At 53.2% G+C, this 16,462-nt stretch overlaps 1 protein-coding gene across 4 annotated transcripts in view; it reads right to left on the reverse strand.

The window, feature by feature from the left end:
• KAZN (kazrin, periplakin interacting protein) overlaps positions 1 to 16,462 on the reverse strand; it is a 1,131,324-nt gene that overhangs the window by 152,164 nt on the left and 962,698 nt on the right. For 2 of the 4 annotated variants that reach the window (XM_060141383.1, XM_060141385.1), the window contains exons 1-2: positions 8,258 to 8,362; positions 1,789 to 1,989 (exon numbers count right to left, since the gene is read on the reverse strand). The exons of 1 other annotated variant lie outside the window; for it this stretch is intronic. In XM_060141383.1, coding sequence (XP_059997366.1) covers positions 1,789 to 1,989; positions 8,258 to 8,282 — 226 coding nt within the window. In that variant the 5' untranslated portion in view covers positions 8,283 to 8,362. Of the gene's footprint in view, positions 1 to 1,788; positions 1,990 to 8,257; positions 8,470 to 16,462 lie in introns of those variants that run through there. One more of the 4 variants, XM_060141384.1, reaches the window with a different exon arrangement.

Raw genomic sequence — 16,462 nt, forward strand, 5'->3', positions numbered from 1 at the left:
GAGCAGGGCAGGGAGAGATGGGGGCGGAGAATTGGATTAGAAAAGGAAGAAGTGGGATTTAACTAGGATGTCCATGCACCTCATCTCCACTTTGGGTCACCTGTGGGAGGGAAAAGGACGCTGCTAAGGATTATGTCAGGGCGCAGGGGGTAAAAGCCAGAGTATGTGGCCTCCCTTGTTCCTTACTCTAAAATCGACCAGCCCCAGAAAGATGAATAGCAGAGGTTCTCAAAGTCTGACCTGTGGAAACCCTGCATCAAAATCACCCAGGGCGGGCTTCCCTGGTGGCGCAGCGGTTGAGAGTCCGCCTGCCGATGCAGGGGACGCGGGTTCATGCCCCGGTCCGGGAGGATCCCACATGCTGCGGAGTGGCTGGGCCCGTGAGCCATGGCCGCTGAGCCTGCGCGTCCGGAGCCTGTGCTCCGCAACGGGAGAGGCCGCAACAGTGAGAGGCCCGCGTACCGCAAAAAAAAAAAATCACCCAGGGCACTTGATAAAAATACAGATTCCCGGGCCCTTCCCCAGACCTACAGAGTCAAAACCTCAAGGTGGAGCCTGAGAATTTGCACACTAGCAATCACCCCAGACCGCTGTGATCCCCAAAGTCTGAGCCCCACCCCTCTTCAAAAGGCAGGAGGGAGCTAGGGAAGAGGTTGAAGAGAGAGGACGTCCAGCTTTGCCAAGACATCCAAGTGCCTTTGTAAGTTTCCACATTTGACCCTGGAAACTACTCCACATGACACCTTGCAGTATGGTCCCTTCCTCGCTCTGGGCCTCAGTTCCCTCACTTTGGAGAGGGACTGAATTGACCCCATCCCTGCCGAGGTTTCCCTCTCAGGGCTCTGCATTCCAGGTTCCCAAATGGCCAGGGTCGAATCTTCCATCATGGGCCAGCCAGCCTCTTTGGATTCCGGCTGGGCCAGAGGCATGCGGTAGGTCTGCTGGAGCCAAGGGAGCAGCTCTGGGCCCCAGGGGCCCTCCCTCCCAACTGTCCCTGGCTGACTGGATGACAGCGTGCCAAAGATGAGAAAATCCCATGAGTCTGAGCATCACAGCCTCTGCCTGGTGCCCCACTGGCTGTCGGGGAATCGTCAGCTGATGAATGAAACCACAAGGAAGAAGCAGTGGGGCAGGCAGCCAGCACGGCAGCTTGGAAAAGTCGCCTACTATAACCTGTGTAGCCTCTTTAAGCCTCAACTGTCTGTCCAGTAAGATGGGGAGAACGCCAGCTGCCTTACAGGGGCCGGGAGAGATGAACAGGAACGCAGGTAACAAAGTGCTCGGCTCCTGGGCGGCCCTCAGTAAGTGACTCTTCATCATTAATAGGACCTTACCCAAAAGAAATACGGATTCTTCCCTGCCCTGGGGAACACAGGACTTCAGAGTTAGGAGTGCCCGGCAAGGCTGAGCCGTAAGGTGAGGGAATAAAGCACACAGGAACTAGCAGCTGTTGTTCTTACTTCTCTCCAGGCCCCCAGGGAGAGCTTTCTGAAGCTTCTGTACAATTAAAAGGTACTGAACACAATGCCTGTGATAAAGTTACAGCCCAAACTAGTTGGGAGACCAAGCCAGCCTCCAAACCCGGGCGGCGACAAAAGACGAAGCTGTCAGCACCTGCAGATTGGCCACCGGGTGGTGGGTGTTCCCGAAGAGGTCCCCAACACCCAGCACGACGCAATCAGAGGTTCACCACCACTGAATCCACCGACTCCCCTTCTCCTTAGCCCAGGCTTAGCGTCACCCAGTTCAGGGCCAGGACACCAGGCGGGACCCACATACCTGTCATACCTTTCTGGCTGTTAATTTCTTCCACATTTGGGGCTGCGACAGCACCTGCTGGGCTAATGCCATTTGGTGAGGGCTCTGAGGAGCTGCCACAATCAGCGTCTTCTAACTGGCTTCTCTTGAAGGCATCCAAACAGCAGACAAGAGAAAGCCTGAAGTCCTCACCTTCAGGGTGGCTATCCCAAGGGGAACGGAGGGGGCGGTCTGTGTGAACAGGAGGCAATCCTGACTTTTCCCCTCCTGGACAGGCACTCATCTGATGTGCTCAACACGAAACGCGTTTACGGAGAGTCAATTCATACAACATAGCTGCACACGCCTGCACACACACACCTTGGAACCACGGCTCGCCATCCTCTCTGGAGTGTTTAGAGCCCTTAGTGACTCACAACAAACACAGGATCCCCATGGGGACCGCCCTGGACGGCTTTAATGACACACTTGGTATGCTTATCTGCTGGGGCTAAAATCCGTACGCACGCCAATGTGCCTGATTTTCCACTTGTGCCAACTGGCTGTGTCGCAGGTGAGAAAGGCTAGAGCTGGGGCGTGTTTGCTACTTTCCTTGGGCTATGCGTGCCCTGTGGCTCTTGAGATGATTGAGAAGGGAGTAAACTCTTCTTTCCCCAGAATGGCTGGAGGGTTCTAGCAAATCATCCAGTTGACTAAGTTGGAATATTACACAAAACATAAAGACCATTCTGGAAATTTCCTGATGACTCAGAAGGCCTTTCTGATGACTTGGAAGGCTAGCACTCCTTCAAAACCACCTGTCTCATCAAATCTCAATATTTCAAACTTCAAATATTTAAAGAATTTTATACACACACACACTCAAGTCCTTTGGACTCTGGATAAATGGGAATTTCCCCTCCCCTTTATGGCATAGGTAGGCAGCAGGCCCCATGGGTATGAAGGATGCTAACCATACAGATGCCTGTCCAACAACGCTGAGGTGGGTAATATGATCCCATTTTAGAGATGGGTAAACTGAGGCTCGGGACATTAACTAACTTGCTTGGGGACACATAGCTAGTAAGCAGTAGAGCTGGTGAATTCAAACCAGGTTGTGTTTGATTCCAAACCTGGTGTCCTGCACTCACTGCCCTGGCAGAAGGAACTTTCAGTCCCCCTTTGTGAGCAGTCACACAGGGTGGAGGGGGCTGGGCCACAGGAAACCTCCCAAGGGAAACCAATCGGAAATATATTCAAGTGTAGTGACTTTCCTTCCTGATTGTCCAGAACAGCCAACACCCCAATTATCTCTGTCCCACCCCATTACTGACGAGGCTCACACTAGACCCTCGTGGTCCTAGTGGGTGACTTTCCAAGAGCATCCCCGATTCCAGCGGGGAGATTCAACCTCACACCAACCCAGCAGAAATCCTTTACAGAAGGGATAACTCAAAGCTGACCTAATGAGGAAATTGCTAAAGGCACAAAGATAAGCAAATGCTTGAGTTGCTTAAACCAAGGAATATCAAGGAGAGGACAAACTTTTTTTTTAAGAGATAAAAATTTAAAGGAAAAATGGACCTGACACTTAATGTGAGTCTACTTTCTTTTTTGTTTGTTTGTTTGTTTTTTTTTTGCGATACGCCGGGCCTCTCACTGTTGTGGCCTCTCCCGTTGCGGAGCACAGGCTCCGGACGTGCAGGCTCAGCGGCCATGGCTCACGGGCCCAGCCTCTCCGCGGCATGTGGGATCTTCCCGGACCGGGGCACGAACCCGTATCCCCTGCATCAGCAGGACTCTCAACCACTGCGCCACCAGGGAAGCCCGAGCCTACTTTCTTAAGACCAAGACAAGGTCTTTTCACACTGCTTTGAGGTCTACAATCTGGGACCAAGTCCTGGCTGTGACACCTACTAGCTATGTGATCTCAGTCAAGTTACTAATTTTCTGAGCGCCAGTTTCCCCATCTGTGGATGAAACGAGCAATCGCACCTCCCCCTGGGTTGCAGAAGGACTGACTGATGAAGACAAAGCCCGGCGTTTGGTCACCACCAAGCCTGGCCCCCGGGAGGCCACAGAATGAAAGCCAGGACACAGAAACACAGGTCTGGTCCCCTCCCCCAGGGGACTTTATGTAAGGGGAAGGGGCAGGAGGAGATAAGAACTCAAATGGCTAATAAGGAAGGTAGTCTGGGTAGGCTTCAGATATGCCCAGTCTACGAAGATACTAATTTACCAACAACTTTTAAAAAATGACTTGGGGGCTTCCTTGGTGGCGCAGTGGTTGAGGGTCCGCCTGCCAATACAGGGGATGTGGGTTTGTGCCCCGGTCTGGGAGGATCCCACATGCTGCGGAGCGGCTGGGCCCGTGGGCCATGGCCGCTGAGCCTGTGCTCCGCAACGGGAGAGGCCACAGCAGTGAGAGGCCCGCGTACCGCAAAAAAAAAAAAAAAATGACTTGGTCGGGAATTCCCTGGTGGTCCGCACGGTTTGAACTCGGCACTCTCACTGCTGGGGGCCCGGGTTCGATTCGACCCCTGGTCGGGGAACTAAGATCCCACAAGTCACACTGCTAAAAAAAAATGACTTGGTTCCTTTAGCCGACCGGCAATATCCTCTTGCCTTAGGGACTCAGCACCCACATACCTCACCTCATTCTCCTCTGACCACTTACCTATATACTAAAAAGCACCCGCTCCTATCACGCTAACCCCTCACCTGGCTTTTTTTTTTGTACATAGCATTTACCATCCCCTGACACATCCTGTGTGTATCCTGTGTGTACTGGAAATCTCCTCCCACAGAATATAAGCTCCATGGAAACAAGGTCTGCAGTTGTCTCGTTGCTGCTACATCCCTGGCAGCTACAACAGTGCCTGGCAGGAGTAGATGCTCAAGAAATGTAACTGAATGAAGGGACAGTCAAAGAGGGAATCATTCACGTTCTCAGTCTCAGAAGGCTCAGCGATCACCTGAACACTCTGCGGGGGCTCTGGAAGAATCTCTCCTCCAGTGGAGTCATTCCCACCACACCAACAGGGAAACTGAGTTAACGGAGTTTCTCAAGGTCAAACAGATTTGGGGCAGAACCAGGTGCAGACTGACACTGTGTCTAATTTTTGCATCTCCTGCTCTGTTCCCTAGTCCGGGCGCAAATGGTAACCTCCCCTGGAAGGGGCCCCACCCTGGAGGCCGGAGCTGTCACCGGCACTGGGTCTGTCACTCTGCTGATATCAGGACATCCCCCACGAGCAATGTCAGGGTGCCAAGCCTCCAACCCGCCAAGCAAGCATCTCTCTTTCCCCTTCCCCAAACCCCTGAAAGTGCAGTTTCCAGACGCTGTCACCCAAAAGAGCACTCTTGCAGCTCCTTAAACCGAGCATCGCATTAGGCTGGGGACTAATGTGCTAAGATCCTGGCGTGAGTCACCTCACAGCCTGGCTAAAATGTTTATTTCAGCAATAATTTCAGCTTGCGGTTCCAAGCGCGAAGAGGACCTCCCAGAGGAAAACCCCTCACGACAGCCAATGGTTTTGAGCACCTGTGTCCACGACACGCTGTCTTCAATGCCAGCCGCCACAGACCTTCTCAGAAACTATGCTTGGTCTTTAAGAACCAGACGCCAAAAGAGCGTGAAGGGTGGTAGGGTAGAGAGAACTCAGAACTTTCTTGTTCTGCTGCTGGCTTGATCCTGTTTCACACCAGTGATGCCATCTGTAGATCACGAAAGGAGATTTCCACTGCTTTCTGCCCCAAAGGGACACCAAGAGAGCCACTGGAGTAAGAACCACCCCCAGACCTCAGAGACAGGCATTTCTCAGCTACACCATGTCATTAGGATATTGTTATTATGAATACACAAGTGGGGTCTATATAGACACAAAGTAAACCTATTTCTCTCCACCCAGTCCTCTTCTACTGTGTACATAATAACAGCCTCCATTGGCCCAACAGTCAGCCTTGGATCACTGAAGTATTTTAAAGACAAGACAAATGTCATCTCAACACAGTTCAGGAGGGTGGAGATGGAGCAGACAGCATCACATCCTAATGGGAACCTGAGTCAATGGGGGCACCAATAGGTGCCCCACAAGTAAAGCTGACGACTTACATTCATTAGTATCAACTATGACCCAGGCAAGGTGCTTTGCAGACATGAGGTTTTTTTTTTTTTTTAACATCTTTATTGGAGTATAATTGCTTTACATTGCTGTGTTAGTTTCTGCTTTATAACAAAGTGAATCAGCTATACATATACATATCTCCCCGTTATCTCCTCCCTCTTGTGTCTCCCTCCCACCCTCCTTATCCCACACCTCTAGGTGGTCACAAAGCACTGAGCTGATCTCCGTTTGCTATGCAGCTGCTTCCCACTAGCTATCTATTTTACATTTGGTAGTATATATAAGTCCATGTCACTCTCTCACTTCGTCCCAGCTTACCATTCCCCCTCCCCGTGTCCTCAAGTCCACTCTCTACGTCTGCGTCTTTATTCCTGTCCTGCCCCTAGGTTCTTTATAACCATTTTTTTTTTTAGATTCCATATATATGTGTTAGCATACGGTATTTGTTTTTCTCTTTCTGACTTACTTCACTCCGTATGACAGACTCTAGGTCCATCCACCTCACTACAAATAATTCAATTTCGTTTCTTTTTATGGCTGAGCAATATTCCATTGTATATACGTGCCACATCTTCTTTATCCATTCATCCAGACATGAACTTTTGGTTTTGGTTTTGGTTTTTTTTGCGGTACGCGGGCCTCTCACTGTTGTGGCCTCTCTCGTTGCAAAGCACAGGCTCCAGACGTGCAGGCTCAGCGGCCATGGCTCAAGGGCCCAGCCGCTCCGCGGCATGTGGGGTCTTCCCGGACTGGGGCACGAACCCGCGTCCCCTGCATCGGCAGGCGGACTCTCAACCACTGCGCCACCAGGGAAGCCCCAGACATGAGCTTCTGAATGATCAAAATGTTAATCGAGATTATTAATATCTCCACTTTACAGATGGGTAAAATGGGTCTCAAAAAGATCAAGCAACTTGCCCAAGCCCTCCCATTTGCTTCCTCTTTGCATCTTTGCTCTGTTTCACACCAAGCTGTCTTGGTCTCTAACTGCTCTGTGCAACAGGGGAGGAGGTGGGACTGTCTCCAGCAGACCCAGCCCCTAAGCCAACCACCCAGGGACTCAAGCTCCTTCCAGGCCTCAGGGTCCCTCTTCCCAACCCTTGGTGACCCAAGACCTCAGTTGTTCCAGGACACCAGTGGCAGCTCAGCTAATCAGAGCCAGCTGGTTGGTGGTCCCAGCCCCTGTGGCTAGAACTCTTGACGCTCAGGATTCCATCTCCTGGGGAAACCAATACAGGCAGTCTGGAATTAAGGAGCCTGGCAGTCGACTTTTTTCTCATAGGAAAGAAATAATTATTAGGTAAATAAGACTGGTGTTTCCCAGTTGGTAAGCTTCCTGCCTGGGAGAGGCATGCTGGTGTCAATCCACAGACAAAATGTGAAATTCCAGTACCATGGCTTCAGGGCTTTGGGGCTTGGGCAAGTCCCTTAAACTCCGGCCTTTTCTGACCTCATCTTCCTGGAGATAACACAGCCTCACTGCCAGGGTGGTGATAAGATTTTAAGACACCGCATATAAATTACTGGAACACATTGGGTGTTCAAGAAATAATAATCATGTGGTCCCCCCCACCTCCGTTTTTCCTGGAAAAAGTATTCAAACTTGAAACTGATGATGACAGACCCTTCTCGGAAGCCCTTCCACCTTCCTACTGTGGAATCTGGAGGATCCAGGGGTTCCTGTGCCCCACCCTCCATGACCTAACTTCAGCGGGGAGGGACCAGCTGAGACCGGAACGGAATGGAACGGGCGCATCCACTCGGAACATTTTAACACTCAAACGGGGCTCTCCGCTTGGTCTCCGCTTGGGGCGGATTAGCCAACGATGCACAATTAGACCACTGCATTTATCTCCTCCGCGGCGATTTCTCTTTCTGCCTTAGTCGTTCAAGTGTACGAGAAACCTCTTCGCTCCTAGCAAATGCGAGCCCTCACTTTCCTCTACGCGGGGTGGCGGGAAGGCTCCCCTCGGCACTTTATGGGGCTGCCAGGTGGGTTACAGGTGCGGTCACAGGGGGCCTCCCCAACTTCGCGCGAGGCTGGCCCCTTTCCCACGCTTCCCAGATCAGGCGCGGGAAATGGCCCAAACCTGGGTCTCCAAGAGCCGCGGGATCGCACAGCTCCTGCAGGCTTGGCCTTGACCTCCCTCTGCAACTCTATAGGGGGCTCTTGCCGGAAGGCCGCGGAGCCCCACAACCCCTGCCCTCATGCTTAAGACTAACTCCGCGTCCCGCGCCTCTCCCCCTGCACCCCGTCCGGTGCTCTGGGTCAAGGGCGCGGCGAGAACTTTGCCACGAGCGGCGGCCCGATCCCGGCCGGGAGCGCCCCCGCGCGCCCAGCCCCGGCCCTCCCCCGGCCTGCGGCCGCGCCACCCTCCCCTCCCGGCGCGCACCTACCCGGTTGGCTGCAGTCGCCATCCGCTCGAACGGAGGGCGCCCCGGCGCGGGGCCGATCGCCGGGCCCCGCCGCGTCCGCACCCGGCTCGCAGGCTGGCGGTCCCGGGGGGCGCGCAGGCCCAGCTCCCGCCCCGCAGGAAGGCGCCGGCTCGCCCTGAGCCGCGAGCTGGCGGACGCGCTCCCAGGTGCCAGAGTCGGCCGCCCGCATGCCGCGTGCCCGAGGGGCGCTGCCCACGGCAGCGCGGGGGGCTCCGACGGCGGGCGCCGGGCTCAGAGCCCCCGGGGTCGCCGCCGCATCGGGGCGCAGCCGAGCGCCGGCCCCGCCGCCCGCCCGCGCGCGCGCGCCGGACCTGGTCTCTCCGTCTCGCCGGACACCGGGAGGTCCGCGGCCGCCGCACACTAAGAATTCGGCCGCCGACCCTCTCACGTGGGAACAACTCTCACTCGCGCGGCTCCTCCTCCCGCTCCTTCCGGGCTGGCGAGGGCCGCCGCTCGCCCCGCCCCCGGCCCCGCCCCCGGCCCCTCCGCGGCGCCCAGACTCGCCCCAGGGCCCGGGGGAGGGCCGCGTCGCCCCTTTGTAGGCCCGGCCCTGGCCGCTCGGTGCATCCCTAGCATGGTCATTCCTGGAGAAACTCAGGGTTAGAAAGATGGCCAGTGTCACAGGGGTCGGGAGTGACAGGCCTGAATCCAGGTCTTTGAAAACCGCAAGTGTGTGCATCAAGGGGACAGCTGCCTGGTACCCCAGTTTGCATGTGTCTCTCCACTCTTCTGATACCCTTGGGACAGCCTTGCTAAAGAACTGAAGCCCCAGCAAGTGGCCGGGAGAGGGCGGAAAGAGCGGGCAGGAAAAGGGGTGGGAGCTCTGGGACATCTCCTTCACTCACCTGTACTGTGTGACCAGTCCTTCTTTAAGTGCATACAGTACTGAGCGCAATGGCTGGGCCAGTGGGGAGGAAAACTGATATATGGTCCACACCTATGAGGAAGTTGTAAACTGGTGCGGGGCACTTCCTCCGTCTCAGCTTCCCCATCTATAAAATGGGGCCTCAGGAATTCCCACCCTGTCCATCCTCAGTGCTACTTCTGAGCACCGCTCTGGGCAGCCATGTGGCAGGTGAGGTGGTTCCCAGGGGAGGTCAGGAGCTGGGCGCCCCGAGTGGGTGGGTGGGGCAGTTATTAGGCCAGTCAAGCCCTGTAGGAACTGGCTCCTTGGAGGGTCTGCAAATCAGAGCCCACCCACTGCGGCGGGTGTTCCTGTGGCTAACAGAGCTCGCTGTATGGTGAGCTTGCGGCTCTGAACCCCCTTTCATTTGGGGATTACGATGTTCTTTAGCAGGAGTAATTATCTCCCCGCAGCCCTGGGTGGCAGGTCCGGTTTCCCCCTGTGGCAGACATGGGAAGGCGAGGCTACGTGGCTAGATAAGGAATCACACACTTTCCGTGGTGTCCTCAGTTTCCCCTTCCAGGCAGCATGCACCCCCCGCCCCCCCAGGCCTGGCTCAGTCACCTATGGCTCCCACTGGCCCAGGCCTGAGCTCTGGGAACTTATAGGTACTGGCATATGGCTCTCCAACCATTGGTGGGAACCAAATTACTTCCCCCCGCCGCCTCCGCCAATCTCTAAAACCTTCTGCAGGTCACTTTCCTGACCGTGGGCGGGGAGCCCTGCATCTGAGCAACCACTATGGCCTGGCCAACATCCACCATGGCCTTCCCAGGTTCCACCCCACCCCCTACTTTCCTTGCCCTCCCAGTGACTGGGACACTAGCCCAGCTGTGGAAGGCCACAGGGCTGCCTCAGACCCCCTCCCCCTGTCGAACTGGACCCCTCAACTGCCCAGTGGAGGGCTGACAGGTACGCCAAACGCTGGTGGTACTCGCGGCTCGGGAAGAAACCCACCCATGGGGTTAAACACCCATACAGCTCTGGGAGAAGGAAACTGACCCCACACCGAGTGACCCGAGATGCTAGGAATCCCCCAAGTCCTCTGCCTTTGCTGGGAAAACCATCAGAACAGAACAAAAGAAAGACCGCTCTGAGCCCTCGCGGGAGAAGCAGCTGGGAGCGCCCCCGCATTCTGGAGACGTCGGTCCAGGAGACTCTGTTTTGGATGCAACAGGGACACGACTGAGTGAGGCGGGCAGTGCAGGGACTGCTGTGGTCTGTTTCGCAGGGCATTTAGGTTGTATTCTTTTGACTTAGAAATTCTTTGCATATTAAACTCGTAGGGAGGCTCTTCGCTTCCACAAAGAAACATGCTCTTTCCCATATTTCTTGAAGTACATGGAACTCTTGGTCAACCTCCTAGTTTCCCACTTTTGATAGAAACATTCACTTTCCCGTTAACTCCATAACGAGAAAACAGCAGCGCAAGCACAAATATGTAGCACCTGCCACTTGGAGTCAACGTCAGGGAGACCTTCGGAGTGATGGGGACTGCGGCAAACAAGAGGCCACCAGCCCCTGTAGCGGCGGCAGTAGATTGCTGTCATACAGGCACTTGGCTCTAGTGTTACTAGAGGTTCTGGATTTTTTTGGGGAGCTACTAGGAATATGAATTTTTAAAAAAAATTTATTTATTTTTGGCTGTGTTTTCATTTCTGCATGCAGGCTTTCTCCAGTTGTGGCTAGCGGGGGTTACTCTTCGTTGTGGTGCACAGGCTTCTCCTTGCGGTGGCTTCTCTTGTTGTGGAGCACGGGCTCTAGGTGCACAGGCTTCAGGAGTTGTGGCTCGCGGGCTCTAGAGTGCAGGCTCAGTAGTTGTGGCGCACAGGCTTAGTTGCTCCGTGGCATGTGGGATCTTCCCGGACCAGGGCTCGAACCCATGTCCCCTGCATTGGCAGGCGGATTCTCAACCACTGCGCCACGAGGGAAGCCAGGAATATGAATTTTTATGTGAAGTCTAAATTTGAAATGTTGGCAACTTTTTAAAACCTAAGAAGAAAGAGGAGAGGGAGGAGAAAGAACAACAAAGGAAATATGTCTAGAAGTTTCTATTTGGCCTGTCGGTCCCCTCTGCAACCTCTCAGGAGTCTGCACGTGTTTTCTACTGACGTTTCAATGATCCAAGCTGTTTCTCAAGCCCCCAGCCCTGGGGAAATTCTGCTGCTCTCCTTTCTCAGCCAAGTTTGGCCTGGCTCTGTGTGTGTGTGTGTGTGTGTGTGTGTGTGTGTGTGTGTGTGTGTGTGTGTGTGTGTGTGTGTGTGTGTGTGTGTGTGTGTGTGTGTGTGTGTGTGTGTGTGTGTGTGTTCCCCACACTCAGGGCCAGGAATTCACATGGCAGTTGGGTACACCTGCCCTTGCTTTCTGGGGTTTTCAGACTGCCCAGGCCTCCCCATTTGGCTTCAGTCTCTCTGTCTCCCTCCCTCTCTCTCTGTCCACAGCTCTGCGAGCAGGCCAACCTCTGACAGCAGCAGCCTGCAGCCTTCCAGAAAACCATCTGCCTTGGGTGGGAGGTCTTTCCTCCTGGAGGTATGTTTCTGATTCTGAGGACACCCTGGGCCTACGAGATGTTTCTGCTCGGCTCTGCAACAGGAGACGCAACAGCCGGGAAGCGACAGCCCATTTTCTGCTCTGAGCAGTTTGGGCAGGCCCTCTAGGAACAGCAGCTCCAGGGTGGTTTTTATCGGAGACTCCAAGCCCAGGTTGGCTTCTGAACGTGCAGCCTTGCAGAAGGGCCCTATGCTGGGGTTAATGTCGTTGCCTTGAAATTCTTAATTATTTTTGAACTAATGGCCTCACATGTTCACTTTGCGTTGGGATCTGCAGATTATGTAGCTGGTCCTATTCCCAGAAGATCTACCCGGCCTCCCTGGGTGATGCTGAGAATTGATGTTGGAGACAGCTGGGCCTGGGATGTGGCCACTCTGTCCTTCTCCAGCGTACATCGTATCCAGCCTCTGCAAGGCAGCGGGAAGGGAGGATTTGGGTGTGGGGAAAGGATGCAGGAACTGGCCCCATCCAGTCCTCCTGACAACTCATAAGGAGCAAAGGCATAGTGAGAATTCGAGGTGGAGGCGGGCAGGGGTGGGGATGGGCGACCCAGCCCGAGGGTTGGGAGGCTGCTCCAGTTCTAAGCTCTGAGGCCAGACGATGTCCCCATGACCCCGACCTCAGGCCAATACAGCGCCACCAAAGGAAACAAAAAGGAGGCTGGGGCACAGGGACACAAGGGATCAGTGCAGTTCCCATTCACAGTGTACCTTCATTGCCAGGGGAACTTCCTCTAGATCACAGGAGCAAGTGACATGACAAGATATATTTGGCTTAAGGAACAAAACCAGAAACGTTGTACTAAAGAACTCCACTATATTCGATACCTACTTGAAATTGAATATTTGAGCCCACTGGAAATTTTCAGGTTTTTTTTTTTTTTCTTGGCTGTGTTTTTAGTATTTGTAGAGGAGGCTTTACTGAGATCTTCCAGCCAACAGTGCTCTTTTCAAACACCTGGCACTAAGACAAGGTAGCAACTGTGAATTCTTAGGGATCTGCACTGTTTTGTCTATAACACCCTCATGAGTTCCTGGAGGCTGGAGACCTCGGTAGCGATCCCCTAGCTCGTGTGTGACTGTGGCAAAGGGTCATTCTGTCTCTGCAACTAAGCGCCCTCACTGGCAAAAGCAAAATGAAGGGCTGGGTTAGCAGATGTGAGGAGGGCCTTCCCAGCTCTGCCCGCGACGGCTGAGTGAGTCTTTTTAATCCTTCTCATGATGGTTGTGGGGGTATGTTTGGTGTGTGTTGCTAGTAGTGAGAGCAAGTGTATTAGTTATCTACTGCTGCGTGACAAATCTCCCCAAAACGCAGAGGCTTGAAACAAGAAGCATTTATTAACTCTCAGTTTCTGTGGGTCAGGAATCCAGGGTGGCCTGGCTGGGTGCCTCTGGCTCAGGAATTCTGCGCAGGCTGCCGGCAAGGTGTCAGCCGGGGAGCAAAGGCACAGTCAACTCAAGGCTCTCCTTGGGGAGTATCTACTCCCCAGCTCACTCATGTGGCTCTGGAAGGATTCTGTTTCTTGTGTTGGACTGAGAACCTCAGCTCCTCCTCGGCTGTGGGTCTGAGGCCACCCTCATTCTTTGCCACAGAGCTATAGATCTACTCGAAAAATCGCAGTTTGCTTCCCTCAAGGGCTTCAAGGGCTTCAAGCAAGAAAGGATGTGCACAAGATGGAAACCTCTGTCTCTGTAACCTAATCTTGGAAATGGCATCCATCACCTTCTCCCTGTTTTGTTCATTAGAAGTAAATCACAGGACTTCACTAGTTGTGCAGTGGTTAAGAATCCGCCTGCCAATGCAGAGGACATGGGTTCGAGCCCTACTCTGGGAAGATCCCACATGCCGCAGAGCAACTAAGCCTGTGCGCCACGGCTACTGAGCCTGCACTCTAGAGCCCGCGAGCCACAACTACTGAACCCGCATGCTACAACTACCGAAGCCCGCGCGCCTAGAGCCCGTGCTCCACAACAAGAGAAGCCACTGCAATGAGAAGCCCGTGCACCACAACAAAGAGCAGTCCCTGCTCGCCGCGACTAGAGAAAGCCTGCATGCAGCAACGAAGACCCAACACAGCCATAAACACATAAATAAATAAAAATTTAAAAAAAAAAGTGAATCACTAGGTCCTGTCCACTCTGGATGGGAGGGTTTGACTACAGGAAGCAGGGGTCACTGAGGGCCATCTTGGAGGCTGCCCACCCCCAGGAGGCTGGGGACACATTTTTGGGAGGCAGAGAGAGCAGGACTCAAATCCTGGCTCTGATACACACTAGTGTATGATCTACATGAAAATGATTTCACCCCTGGAAGCTTCAGTTTCCTCCTCTGTAAGATGGAGATGACTGTGGCCACTACCTCATAGGGTTGTGGAAGGAGGTTTCAATGAGAAGAGGCGCACGCAGGGCTCTTGAATGGTGATTAGCACGAGGTAAACCCTCGACAAAGCGGGCTTGAGGACATTGCCGGAGGAGGCCGGAGCGACGTGCCCCTTGTTTCCAAGCCAGATAAGCATTACCAGCTATTCCATGGAGATCTGCAGCCTTTGATCTATTTCTCAGAAGTCCTTCTGGCAGGTCCTGGGATGCCTTTGTGGCTAACGCCACCAGTGGGTACGTACTGATCTCCTCTGTTTCCCTCGGCCATCCCAGTAGGACTCGGGGGCACAGGTGCAGCGGGAAGGATTAGACTGGGATTTTCCCCTTTACCTACTTAGACCTCAGCCCTTGGGGGATGGAGGATTTTACCCCTGTTCCATCCTGCCATCTGTCCTGGCGAGGACTTCTTGGCTGGAGACCTTTGTGCGCCTGTCATGGGCTCATTGGTATTCTTTGGTGATCTTTCCTGGGTCCCAGATGACCTGGTGAAGATCCTGATCACCTCTGCCAGCAGAAGCTTAGCCCGAAGCCAGGCACTGAAGTGTTTTCACTGAGTGCGGCTGTCTTCCGTGCCCTGTCTCTCAGACCATCTTGCGTCCCAAATTAGACTCTCAGCTGCACCAAAAGGAAAAAGTCCTTCCTCATCCAGGGGCCATATCTCTCCCGTCTCCTCTAAGCCTCTTTTTGGGGAATTCATGTCAAGCAGGGAGGTTTCTGCAGAAAGCTGAAATGTTGCAGCTTATTCAGAATAAATAACAATAACATCAAAAATACTACGACTTGGGGACTTCCCTGGTGGTGCAGTGTTAAGAATCTGCCTGCCAATGTAGGGGACACGGGTTCGATCCCTGGTCCGGGAAGATCCCACATGCTGCGGAGCAACTAAGCCCGTGTGCCACAACTACTGAGACTGCGCTCTAGAGCCCGTGAGCCACAACTACTGAGCCCACGTGCTGCAACTACTGAAGCCCGCGCGCCTAGAGCCCGTGCTCTGCAACAAGAGAAGCCACTGCAATGAAAAGCCCGTGCACCGCAATGAAGAGTAGTCCCCTCTCGCTGCAACTGGAGAAAGCCCGCGCACAGCAACGAAGACCCAACGCAGCCAAAATACTATGACTTCTAATAATAATAGGCAAACATTTACACAGCACTTACTATATGTGCCAGGCACTGTTCTAAAAACTTTAGACATTCATTTAATTCTCCCAACAACCCTGAGAGTTACATGTACTATTATTATCATCCCCATTTTACAAATGAGGAGACAGACACAGAGAAGTTAAGTCACTTACCCAAAGGCACACAGCCAATGAGAGTTGTAGGCAGGACTCAAGCTTAATGTAGTCTGGCTGCAGAGTTTGGGCTAATAACCATCATGCTACCTTGGAAAAAGTTGTCACTGAGCACACACTTCACCCCAGGGACTGTCCTTTCTAGCTCATTCAACCCTCCAAACCACTGTATCCCCATGTCCCAGCTGAGAAAACTGAGGTTTAGGGAAGACAAAGGGACTTATCCAAGACGATGTGGCTGTTCAATGCAGGGTTGGGAGTCTAACCATCAGAAGTGAGGGGTGTTCTCTGGGGGAATGCCTTGCATGTCAGGGTTATGGAGAATGCCTGCCTGTGGGCACAGTGGAATAGTCAGCCCTTCCTTGATTACCTCCTGGACATGGGACTCAGGGAACCCTCAGCAGGGCATCTGGGGATGGGACCTCTGCTGCCCCCGGTGGCCACTGGAGGTACTTTACCTTCCTCAACTGTGGGTTGGTGGCTCCTGGGAATGGGACCCCTATGTCCACCACCACAATTTTCAGGCCCCGTGTCTCCACTTCCTAGGTGTGATTTAAGAGACACAGAGAGCTATGGGCCAGTGAGTGCCCAAGATAAGAATAATGGTTACTGTTTACTGAGCACTTCCGTCTCTGTGCCAGGCACTCTGCCGGGTACTTGTTACTTAAATGTTATAATTTAATTTACCAATGCACAGAGATAGAATCATCATTGTTAAGGGTTATTTATAATATTGGATAGAGCACTTTACACATATTAGCTCATTTTTATTCTCACGACACTACATAAGTACTACCACAATCCTCACTTTATCAATGAGGAAGCCAAGGAACAGAGAGGTTTAGTAGCTTGCTTGAGGTCACCCAGTAGAGTAGGATGGAGCTAGGATGTAGAGGCAGGAGTTCTGGCTCCAGAGCCAGTTTTCTTAATTATTGTGCCACTATTTTGTATTATTATAAAAATTATTAGTATTCTGATTTTACAGTTGAAGAAACCAAGGCTTAGAGAGTGGAAGGATTTGTCTAAGGTCACACAGCT

This window comes from Lagenorhynchus albirostris, chromosome 2 (assembly GCF_949774975.1).
Source record: "Lagenorhynchus albirostris chromosome 2, mLagAlb1.1, whole genome shotgun sequence".
Lineage (NCBI taxonomy): Eukaryota > Metazoa > Chordata > Mammalia > Artiodactyla > Delphinidae > Lagenorhynchus > Lagenorhynchus albirostris.